The 12,573-nt window shown below is 46.2% G+C and overlaps 1 protein-coding gene across 1 annotated transcript in view; it reads left to right on the top strand.

Moving 5' to 3' along the window:
• Positions 1–10,004: 10,004 nt before the first annotated feature.
• The window catches only part of KCNN2 (potassium calcium-activated channel subfamily N member 2), a 237,967-nt gene continuing 235,398 nt past the window's right edge, over positions 10,005–12,573 (top strand). Inside the window, exons 1-2 of the mRNA XM_044291181.1 lie at positions 10,005–10,946; positions 11,057–11,152. Of these exons, the coding sequence (XP_044147116.1) occupies positions 10,005–10,946; positions 11,057–11,152 (1,038 nt within the window). The remainder of the gene's footprint in view (positions 10,947–11,056; positions 11,153–12,573) is intronic.

Genomic DNA, 12,573 nt, shown 5'->3' with positions numbered 1-12,573 from the left:
CACTAATGTCGCGCGACATTTTTTATAATGGCAGTCTATGGTGTCGCACTGCAACATGCGACATGTTGCGACTGCGACGCGACAGTCGCAGAAAAATCCATCTTGAATGGATTTTCTGCGACTGTCGCGTCGCAGTCGCAGCATGTCGCATGTTGCAGTGCGACACCATAGACTGCCATTATAAAAATTGTCGCGCGACATTGGTGCAACAAAATGTCGCGCGACAAATGTCGTCGTGTAGACCTAGCCTTACATCTTGTTAACACCTTCCCCCCTCACTTATAGCCCCAGAGGTACATTTGTATGTAATGCCCCCCCAATATCCTTCTCTATCTAGAGATATACAGCTATATATTTCTATACATTTAGAAATAGGGATGAATGAATGAAAGGTGTCTGGGCTGCTTCGCTAGGAGATCACTATACTGGCACTGAGAGGAAGGGAGCAGGGAAGATACTGAGCATGTAAGCCTACCACTGAATGCAAGAGAAGTTAGATCGGAAGGATAAACAGCAGGGGGCGCTACCAGAGAGGAAAATGTAATGTACATACAAAATTACAATATTTTATTGCATGTATATTTCAGTAATACTTCACTCAAAACACCCTATTCGTTGCATACTAATGGACTGATGGATAACCCTTTAAGGCATTCTGGTGGATGTTTGGGATTTTTTTCCTATTGACTTCAATGGGAAATACAACCCGGGACGGTGGTGGCAGCGTTACATTCTATTGTGTCATTACCATCAGATATGATTATCTTAATGTATTTCTGAGTTTATAAAACAATATACTTGTCTTTAAGATTTTAGTGCAGATATATCACTGAATAGTAACGACTACAAAGCCTGTTCTCATACGTCGCATGACTGTGTGCATCACCATGGAAGCAGTTTCATTGCTGCATTGTCACTTGTATGACGTGTGGAGTCATTTACTAACGCGTGTCATTGCGTCTAAAAATAAAAAATGACTTCTGTGCTCCATCTTGTTTCATGACCTTTCCAGTACTACCAATGAACTGCAGCTCTGTAAAATGTATACATGTTATGTGTATCCAAGGTGTAATATCCCATTTAGGGCTCATGCGCACAAACTTATTTTTTGTCCGACTCCATGTGCATTCTGTGTCCGTATGTCAGTTCTGCAAAGAAATAGAAAGTGTCCTATTCTTGTCCGTTTTGCATGGATCTGCAAAAAAATAAAATAACACACAAAAAAACTATGCAATACCGATGTCACACAGATGTCATCTGCAAAATATATACGGTCGTGTGCACGAGCCCTTAGTTCGTATTAGTGAAGTATTCTGGTATAAAAAAAAGTGCATTGCACTTACAATTTAAACGATCCACAGCAGGTTCTAGATTATTTTCCAATCTGCAGCATGAAATATCTGTTCTGGATTATTGCAATGAAATGGTTGAAATCCATAACTAGAGCTCTAACGTAGCATACGTAGCACACCAATTGTGTTAAATATTTCCATTTCCAGCCTTAAAAGGCTTGTCTCATGTGAGACATTGGTGGCATATCACAAGGAAATGTCACCAATGTCAGATAGGTGCAAGACCCAGCTCTGGGACCTGCACTTAACTCCAGAAGGGGACCCCCGAAGTCAGCAGAGAGCAGCCGTGAATGAGTGGCTGTCCCCCATTAATTTCTAGGAGACTGCAAAGTCCCAGTCCCATCAAAGTGAATAGAGTGGTGCCCACGCTGCCGTGCATTCTACATTCATTTCTATGGAACTTCTTCATTTCGGAACTCCTATAGAAATTAATGGAGAGCATGTTGCGCATGCACGGTGCGCTCTCCTTCACTTTTGGAGGCCCATTCTGGAAATAGGTGCGGGTCTTAGAGGTGGGACCCACACCTATCTGACATTAGTGGCGTAACCTAGCACTCTGTCTCATTTGAGACATTGGTGGCAACCACTTTAAGGCCCCTTTACCCAGTCTGACACCACAGGCAATTATTGGGAACGATAACTGCCAGCTCGTCAGGGGCGCTTAGAGCTGCATTTACATGCAGCAATCATCTCCACTGTATGAGCAATTGCCACAGCAATCACCTGTCCCCAAAGAGAATAAATTTTTCTGGGCAGCAGATCCCTGGTTACACGACACGATCTGTTGACCGCACCAGCAATGTTTTCACCTAATGAATGAAAGTTTGCTAATTCAGGTAATTGGTGGCACTTTTACACACAACAGTTATCAGGAAGGAGCGTTTCTAGGAATGTTCCGTTTTGATAAGGCCGTGGCTGTATTGCGGCCCGCATACAGTGTGTCCGCAATACATGTGCACCAGCTGTGTGCACCCCGCATCACGGATGCGGACCCATTCACTTGAATAGGTCCGCAATCCGGGAGATGCGGTGGGGTGCGGAACGGAAGCACGGATCGGAAGCCACACAGAAGCACTATAGAGTGCTTCCATGGTGTTTCTGTCCATGCCTCCGCAACGCAAAAAAATAGAACATGTGCAGACGGATCACAGACCCTTTCAAGTTGAATGGGTCTCGATCCGTCCTGGCTGCTGCACGGATGTTGCCTGTGCATTGGGTACCGCAAATTGCGTTCCCCAATGCACGGAACGCGGCGGCACAATGGCCGTGTGCATGAGACCTAACTGGCTGATCATTGGCCTGTGTAATGAGTCCTTTAGTGCTCTGCTTCGTATGTTGGTGATATAACAGAAATTTTATTTAACTAAAACACTTAAAAAGGTTTTCTGGGGAAATTTAAATGTTTAGAAATGGGACACAAAGGGTTAGGAATAAAAGATAAACTATACTCACCCTCAACAAAAATGTTTCCCTAGAGTTATTCTCATTAAAGAAATTGACGGCATATCATTGCCACCACTTTCTTGTCTATGGGGGAGTGGTGCCCATGCAGTTGGATCCCTACCAATGACGGGTAATATGGGTAAGTGAACCAGTCTTGCATGTTATTACCGAAACACTTCCATCTGCTTTAACATTATGTGATTCTATAATTTAATGGCTCCAAACCAAATTCCCCTTTTAAAATTCCCTAAATAATTCATCATTAAACTACCAGTGCATTATCTACAGAGGTAAAAAAGGAAGGCTGTCAGTGAGGGTAATACATTGCGCTACATATCTAGTATATCTAGTATAACAGAGGAATGGCTCTGGAGGTGGGATGAATTAAATAACTGGACCACTGCTATTCGAAATGTTAATGCATTATAGCTACAGTGCTGCCCATAATTATTCATACCCCTGGCAAATTTTGACTTAAAATTAGTTTTATTCAACCAGCAAGTCATTTTTTTGACGGAAAATGACATAAGTGTCTCCCAAAAGATACTAAGACAATGTACAAGAGGCATTATTGTGGGGAAAAAAAAACATTTCTCAACTTTTATCTACATTTGAGCAAAAAATACAAGATGTTCCGCACTGTGGGAAATCTCAGAGGACGTGGTCGGGAGCCAAAAGGGACACCTGTGCTGGCCAGGAGGATAGTTTAGAGAGGTGAAAAAGAATCCAAGGATCACCACCAAGGCCATCCTGGTGAATCTGGGCTCTGCTGGTGGCAATGTCTCAAGGCAGACAATCCAACGGACACTGCACACTGCTGGGTTCCACTTCTCCAGATAAGGCACACACAAGCTTGCTTGGCCTTTGCAAAAGCTCATCTGGACAAAGAAGGAGACTTCTGGTCTTCTGTGTTATGGTCAGATGAAACAAAAATTGAATTGTTTGGTGACAATGATGTTTCCTTCATTTGGCGTAAAAAAGGAGAAGCCTTCAACCCAAAGAACACCATCCCCACTGTCAAACATAGTGGTGGGAACCTAATGCTTTGGGGGTGTTTTTCAGCCAATGGACCAGGGAACCTAATCACAGTAAAAGGCACCATGAAAAAAGAGCAATACATGAGGATTGTCAACGACAACATCAGGCAGTCTGCAGAGAAACTTGGCCTTGGGCACCAGTGGACATTTCAGCATGACAATGACCCAAAACACACAGCAAAAGTGGTGAAGAAATGGTTAGCAGACAACAACATTAACGTTTTTGGAGTGGCCCAACGAGAGTCCAGACTCCAGGGAGCTAAAGATCAGGGTGATGGCAAGAAGAACCTCCAACCTGAAAGATTTGGAGGTCATTGCTAAAGATGAATGGGCAAAAATACCTGTGGAGACATGCAAAAAGCTGGTCTGCAATTATAGGAAGCGTTTGATTGCTGTAATAGCCAATAAAGGCTTTTCTATTGATTATTGAGAAGGGTATGAATAATTTTGGACTGGACACTTTTTGCTCAAATGTAGATAAAAGCTGAGAAATGCTTTTTCCCCCCACAATAATGCCTCTTGTACATCGTCTTATTATCTTTTGGGAGACACCTATGTCATTTCCCGTCAAAAAATTACTTGCTGGTTGAATAAAAGTAACTTTAAGTCAAAATTTGCCAGGGGTATGAATAATTATGGGCAGCACTGTATATAGATGTGTAATATATGTAGTCATAGATTTAGCAAATAGCATCACATAACGTCTGATAATGCTACGCTACACATAGAATACAGATCATTATTCATTTTTAAAGTGTGGGCTCATTGGCTGAGCATGCTCCATACACGGCGGATGCCGGCTGTATAATACAGTACACTATACACTCCTACACTAGTTCAAAACCAATATCCCAAATAGAATACACAGGGTATAGTATAAAATATATAAAATATTATTATTGAAACATGATCCCATAAAATATATATGTATATTAATGGTGACAGTTGGATCAGTCCCCCGCCAGATCTCTGCAGTACAGAGACAGTGCAGGTGCAAACCCAGGACACCTCGTATGCAGGGCCGTAGATAATTTTTTTTCTCCTGGGGGGGGTTCAGCTTTCTCAAATTATAAGACTTTATCTAGCAGACACACCAGGGTTTGAAAAAAAATATACCAGCCATATCATTCCTAAACCATATAGAAACACCATCAGAACAAATAACAGTAATCCATCTTGTTTCCTTTTCCAGAAGCATCTTTTTCACATCTTCTCACCGACATTATCCAATGCTATAAACTGCCTTCCCATATGCCGGGCCCCTCACAGGGAATATACTTACCCCGCTCCCTGCGCCGCTCCTGGTCCCCGCACTGCTGCTTCTCCTCATGCGCCGATGAAAACATCTAGTGTCGAGGGGGGAGCAGCCAATGGCAGGAGGGGACGGGGATGAGCCTCCCTAACATCACGGGTGACGCTAGGGAGGCTCGTCCCTGTCCCCACCTTCCATTGGCTGCTCCCCCCCACGACACCGGATGTTTTCATCGCCGCACGGGGAGATGCAGCAGCGGAGGTGCGGGGACCAGGAGCGGCACAGGGAGCCAGGTAAGTATATTTATTGCCAGAAGCCCGGCATATGGGGGGGGGGGGGGGAGTTTATAGTATTGGATAACCCCTTTAACCCATTAGATGCTGTTGTCAATAGCGACTGTGGCATTTGTTGGGTTAGAAACAGGGAGAGAGCTACCTCTGTCCTGTAGAGAAATTGTGGGGCTCCAATTAGCTGCCATGGCAGGCTGTGACGACTTCTAGGCCTGTCATAGCGAGCTGCCTGCAAAGCTGTACCTGAGGCACCGCCTTAGGGGCGCTCTGTATGAATGCCATAGTCTGCAATAGTATTCGATTGCATTCTGTGGTACATCTATTGGACTAAAAACCACTGTAAAAAAGAAACAAACAATTTTTATTTAAAAGGATAAAAAAATAAAAATATTAAAAGTTCAAATCACCCCTTTCCCAATTTTGCACATAAAAGTAAACAATAATAAATAAAAAAACTATAAAAACAAGCCCTCACTCAGCTCTGGAGACAGAAAAATAAAAAAAATGATGGCTGTCAGAATATGCAAAAATAAATAAATAAGGTTTTTATTTTTTAACTAGTAAACTAAAATAGAGACAATATAAATTTGGTATTGCTGTAATCATACTCACCCACAGAATAAGTAATGTCATTTATTTTTAGTGCACAGTGAACACTATAAAAAATAAATAAATAAAAATGCCGGACTTGTATGTATTTATTTCAGTTTCACCCCAGCTATTAAAAATCAATTTTTCGCTGCAAAAAATAAGCCCATTTATGGCTACGTGAATAGAAAATTAAAAAAGTTTTGCCTCTTGGAAGGCGGGGAGGAGGAAATAAAACTGGAAAAAATAAATTGGCTGTGTCCTTAAAGGGGTTCTGCAGTTTAAACTGATAGGATAGATCAGCTGTTTGAGAAGGCAGTGGCGCTCCAGCAGCGCCATGGCCTTCTCACTGTTTACTGCTGGCCCAGTGACATCACGACTAGTTCAATGGCCTGGGAGGGGCTAAGCGCTGCTGCCTTCTCAAATAGCTGATCGCCGGGGGTCCTGGGTGTCAGACCCCCGCTGATCAGATGCTGATGATCTATCTGGATCCTCTGTTTAAACAAAATGCAGAACCCCTTTAAAGGTGTTGTGCAGTGCTAAGATATTGGTGATTGGAGTGTTACAGTATTCAGACTTCAGATAAAACATACCGTATTTTTCGCCGTATAAGACGCACTTTTTTCCCCCCAAAAGTGGGGGGAAAATAGCAGTGCGTCTTATACGGCGAATGTAGCTTATTTTGCCCAGTTTTCAATGATACACCCGCCGCGATGCCGCGCGGCGGGTGTATCAGCTGTGAGGGAGGAGGGGCTGGGGGCGGCATCTGCATTTATAATGACAGCGGGGCCCGTGCAGTGACTATTCTACTACACGGGCCCCGCTTACTGTATAATCATATCTCTCTAATAGTTAATTGTTCTATGCATGTAATCGCATAATGAGCGCTAATGAGCGCTGTGTATTACCGTACTTAAAACTAGCAGCGCTCGCCGCTCGGAGCAGAGAGGAGGCAGGAGGCAGGCCGGGAGGACGGGCACTTGCAGCGTGAGTCATACGTCACGCGCCTGCACCGCCCACTTATGAATGAAGCAGGCGGCGCAGGCGCGTGACGTATGACTCACGTTGCAAGCGCCCGTCCTCCCGGCCTGCCTCCTTCCTCCTCTCTGCTCCGAACGGCGAGCGCTGCTAGTTTTAAGTACGGTAATACACAGCGCTCATTAGCGCTCATTATGCGATTACATGCATAGAACAATTAACTATTAGAGAGATATGATTATACAGTAAGCGGGGCCCGTGTAGTAGAATAGTCACTGCACGGGCCCCGCTGTCATTAAAGCAGATGCGACCCCCACCCCCTGTATTGAGGGTCATTCACTACAGGGACACTTATGGAGGGGATCTGTGGATGACAGCATAAGATGCTATATATGTGTCATCCACAGATCCCCCCCATAACTGTCATTCACAGATCCTCATCCTCATAACAGTGCCATCCAGAGAGGATCCCCCATAAGTGTCACCCACAGATCCCCCATAAGTGTCACCCACAGATCCCCCATAAGTGTCACCCACAGATCCCCCATAAGTGTCACCCACAGATCCCCCATAAGTGTCACCCACAGATCCCCCATAAGTGTCACCCACAGATCCCCCATAAGTGTCACCCACAGATCCCCCATAAGTGTCACCCACAGATCCCCCATAAGTGTCATCCACAGATCCCCCATAACAGTGCCACCCACAGATCCCCCATAACAGTGCGTCACCCACAGACCACAATTAGTTCAAAACCCACCAAAAGTGCACCTTTTTGGTTCAAAATATTTTTTTTCTTATTTTCCTCCTCAAAAACCTAGGTGCGTCTTATAGGCCGGTGCGTCTTATACGGCGAAAAATACGGTAGTTCAGCTTAAGATATTGTATTTACAATCAATATAGATATGATGGTTATCAACTCAGCCCAACATCACTTCTCCAAATGAAGCGTCATCTGTGCTCACACTATCCCTTTGGGTTACTTTCAGATTTTAGCATTAGTACCATAACCACAATTCCTGGACCTCCTATGGTTCTACTGGACTGATATCTCTATAGGATCCCTAGGGGCAAGGTCCAGCCGCAACCAGATGTAGATCCAAAAAAGAGAAGTATGAATGAGACATAATCATACACCAAAGCTGCTATACACAAGAAGTTGGGGTGACCGGTGATCACTGCTGCCCAAAAAAACCAAGTGCTCAATAGAGTCAGCAGAACGATTAACAAATCAAGGATAAGGTTTCATAAATATTTCATCATCCAAGTAACAAGTGTATAAAAATAAAAGGTTACAGGCAATAAACGTATGACGTTTCTGAAACCTTTTCCACAGCAATAAACTTTTGGACACCTCCACTTTCTTTAGAATTTTAAATGAAAACTTTTTTTTTAGAAAAAATATCCCCCCCCCCCTTTTGGCAGTATTATTCCATTGAAACTTAAAGGGGTTATCCAAGACTGTAAAATGCTCCCCCATATGCCGGGCCCCTCACACTAAATATATTTACCTGGCTCCCCGCACCACCACTGCTGCTTCTCTCCGTGCGCGGATGAAAACATCCGGTGTTGGGGGGGGGGGGGGCGTTGCAGCCAATGTTAGGAGGTGACGGGGACAAGCCTCCCTACCATTGGGGGGGATGCTAAGGAGGCTCATCCCTGTCACCCCTCCCGGCACTGGAGAAGCAGCAGTGGCGGTGCGGAGACCAGGAGCGGCACAGGGAGTATTCAATGTGAGGGGCCTGGCATATGGGGGAGCATTTTATAGTCTTGGATAACCCCTTTAAATACTAAATATTGTCCTTCTGAAGAATCTTGTAGTGACTAAGTAGATACACTTTAGTAGGATCATATATGCTCATTACTATGTCCTAATAGAAAGAGTATTAGGAGGCAGAGGGCCCCCACAAAAGGAACGTCATCCTAAAAAAACTTTTTAACACTACTTACCCCTAAGAAGGCCTAAATCCAATGTATTCCACGTCGTGCATGCTACAAAGCCATATCACGGATGGCAGAGTTTAAATAGGATGTGGATGACCCTGGCCATTAAAGGGCATATTCCGAACATGCTGAGCTATAAGGTAATAAGTACAGCTGCCATGTTGGTTTTAGGAATCAGAGTGATGCCAGAAATATTGCACATTTGTGGCTCGTTCTTTGCTTTTTACCCTTAAAACTGTTCATTCTTAAATGGGTTTCCAGAATTTAGTTATTAATGACTTATCCTTGGGGGGGGCAAGAGCCAGACCTAGAGGATCTGATATTGATGTAATCAGTTAACATCCGAAGTCGATCCGCCAAAACCTTGTTAGATTACTGTATGGCGCGAGCACTCCGTAGAGTATTAGAATGTATGGGCTCAGTTATTACTTCGTGCAGTCTCGCGAGATAACTTCAGTGGTACCTTGGAACCGAACCTGAGGTTTTTAACAGTAGCAATTGATTTTTTAAGTTATTACCCGAAGTCTCGCTAGACTTCGCAAAGTAATAATTTCGGCTCATCTGAGCCAATACATTCTAATACTGTACGGAGCGCTCGTTCCATACAGTACTCTAACGAAAGTTCTATATTAAACACGCGGAAAACCGCTTTAATTGTACCCGCTGTGTGCCCCCTAGCAATCCCTGGCCAGTGTGGGTTACCATCATGGATGACATGCAGCATCTGATGGTGTGGACTCCACTGAACAGGCTGCTACCAGTAAGAAGCGCTCATAGAATAATAACCCCCTATGAATGTTTTGCAGGACCGACTTGATGACCGCGGGTGAGATGCCAGCAGTGGGCGGCACACAGGATGGCAGCGCTGGGTACAACTTCCTAGAGCACGTGCGGATCCTCTGAGCTCCTGCGGCGGAGCAGCACTTCTGATGCCCCTCCCCCCGGAATGCCGCGCACATGGCAGCCGCACAGTGACACCCACCTCCGCGCCGCCCCCCGGGGCAGACATGAGAGCAGAGGGCTTCCCGCCGGCCGCCCGTCCCAGCACTAGGACACTCTGAGCCGCTGGCCGTCCACACTCCGCTCTCTCATTGTTTGAGCCCGCCCAGGCGCTGACGTCATGCCCTTTGTTTTGGTTCGCCCGGCCAATCGGACGTGTTGTTTTGATTCTACGGGAGCCGAAATGGGCCCTTCCTCCCGAGCTGAGGACTTCCCCATCCCTGACAGAACGCATTGCGCTGGGTGCACAGCCTGGCGGTCCTCCTGCAGCTTTAACAGCTCTGACATGGAAACATCGCTGCAGTTCCAGCCCGGCTTCTTCTCAGAGCAGCCGCCTCCTCCTCCCCCTCACCAGCAGCCGCCGCACAGTCCGGACGAGCAGCTCTTCTTCCAGCAGGACGGCCCGTGCCTTCAGTGCAACAGCTGCTCCTTCCACGGGGATAACCTGCCGCTTCTCCGCACCTCGTCCCCCATCACCGCCGGCGCTTTCCGCAGCAACTCCTCGCCCCTGTCCTCCTCTTCCTCCCGGCAAGGCAGCCAGCTGAACGTGAGTGAGCTGACGCCTTCCAGCCATGCCAGTTCCTGCAGACCCCACCAGCACCACCAGTACCAGCAGTGCCACAGCCGGCAGCAGGCGAGCCCCAACAGCCAGCGCCGGGAGAGCAACCCCTTCACGGAAATAGCCATGAGCAGCTGCAGGTACAACGGCGGCGTCATGAGACCGCTCAGCAACCTGAGCGCGTCCCGGAGGAACCTCCACGAGCTGGACTCCGAGTCCCAGCCCCTGCAGCCCGTGGCCAGCGCCGCCCCGGAGATCGTCGTGTCCAAGCCCGAGCACAACTCCAACAACCTGGTGCCGTACAGCGGGCAGGCGGGGGGCAGCCAGAACTCGGGCAGCAAGTCCAGCAAGAAGAGGAACCAGAACATCGGCTACCGGCTCGGGCACCGGAGAGCGCTCTTCGAGAAGCGGAAGCGCCTGAGCGACTACGCGCTCATCTTCGGGATGTTTGGGATCGTGGTCATGGTCATCGAGACTGAACTGTCCTGGGGAGCCTACGACAAGGTAGGGGCCCTCGCTCAGTAGAGGTCCTTCAGTGCCCACTCCCTGTAGTTACTGCCCCATCTGCTCCCTAACTTCTGGGTGATAACTTCTGACACCTGTTTCTGTTGCAGGGCTCGCTGTACTCATTAGCTCTGAAATGCCTTATCAGCCTTTCCACCGTCATCCTGCTTGGGCTCATTATTGTCTACCACGCCAGAGAGATCCAGGTAAAGCCATTTCCTAACCCTCCTTTACAAGTTGATACTATGTTGCATGTGTTGAACTTGTGACTTGATGCATTTTGTTTTGTATCGTACTTTGTTGTATTTGTTGAACACGTGACTTTTGTTTTTAGTGTCATGTTGATACTCCCTTGCATTTTATTCGCTACGTTTAGTCTTGTCATCGCTGATACTTTGTTACATTTATTGACCACGTGACTTAATGCATCTTCTATTGTCATCGCTGACCTGTTACCTTTTGGTTTATATTGTTAATAGCTTTAGTTTCGTCTTTTCTATAGAAAGTACATTAGACCTCAGCTTCTGCGGTCTAGTCTGCTAAGGGTGTGCCAGGGCATGTGCCCCCTGCGTTACCTGCCTATGACCTACCCCAAGGCGTTGTTCACATCCCCTCTTCTCAGTTCTCATATGGGTTCCTTTTGCTCATTTGTGACAGAACTGCTGACCTTGTTCTCCCAGACGTGTGGGGTGTGATCACATCGTGCAGCTTATGTCTGGTCCTGGGTTGTCTTGGCTTGTACAGATTGCCGGCCATGATGAAGGATATTGGGGGTAGTAGGTGACACAAATGTCCTTCATGTGTGCTGCTATGGAAGAGCAGAGTGATTCGTTGTTAGACTATGTTTGGAGTGGATTGACAATGTAGCAGACCCAGGATTGTTATTTAACCACTATTTTCATAAGGAATACAAGGGTCTGCCTAATCCCGAACTTCCCAGTCACCCCCTGTAAGCATAGTCCATCAGTCGGTACAATGGGAATTATATTTGGGCAGAATGTCAGGTTTTGGTGTCTTTTGACGCTTTCTTCATTACTTTCTAGCCGACAACCCTTCCTTGGCTCCTGTGTCTATTCTTTTACAGCCCCTACTCCTATTCTACATGGGGGTTGCTTATGTCTCAGTACACACTATAGAGAGTTCAGCACATTTCATGCTCTGCCCATGCACTTTGAGTGCCAGCTGGATCACTACCCTCAATCTCCTGGATATAGAGACACTGCTCTCATTTTCCACGTCCCAGGACAGCACCACGGACAGCTCCATTAGTCTATGCTCTTAGGTCCTGCAGACAGCACAGCTTTCAGCACCATTCACAGTGTAATGCACAGACCTGGACAGCCTCCTATATGCCATCATGTAGGGAGGACACTACTCCTCGAATGCCCAATATAGGGAGAGCCTAGCCTGCATATAATGTGAGTTATTATAGCTTTCCTATTCTGTGTACAGGAGGATGCCCATTGCACTTACAGTATCCACCTCCCTGTGCTGATTAACAAGCATTACTCAGCATCACCCAGAGCAACCTACCCATACTGTACTAAATACACTATTCTCTTCTCCTCACATCATGATACTACATACTCTATTATTATTACATGCACATATGATACAAAATCCCAAT

This window comes from Bufo gargarizans, chromosome 1, assembly GCF_014858855.1.
Source record: "Bufo gargarizans isolate SCDJY-AF-19 chromosome 1, ASM1485885v1, whole genome shotgun sequence".
In the NCBI taxonomy this organism is placed as follows: Eukaryota; Metazoa; Chordata; class Amphibia; order Anura; family Bufonidae; genus Bufo; species Bufo gargarizans.
Note: the sequence above shows the minus strand (reverse complement) of the source record. Positions and strands in the feature narration are given on the sequence as shown.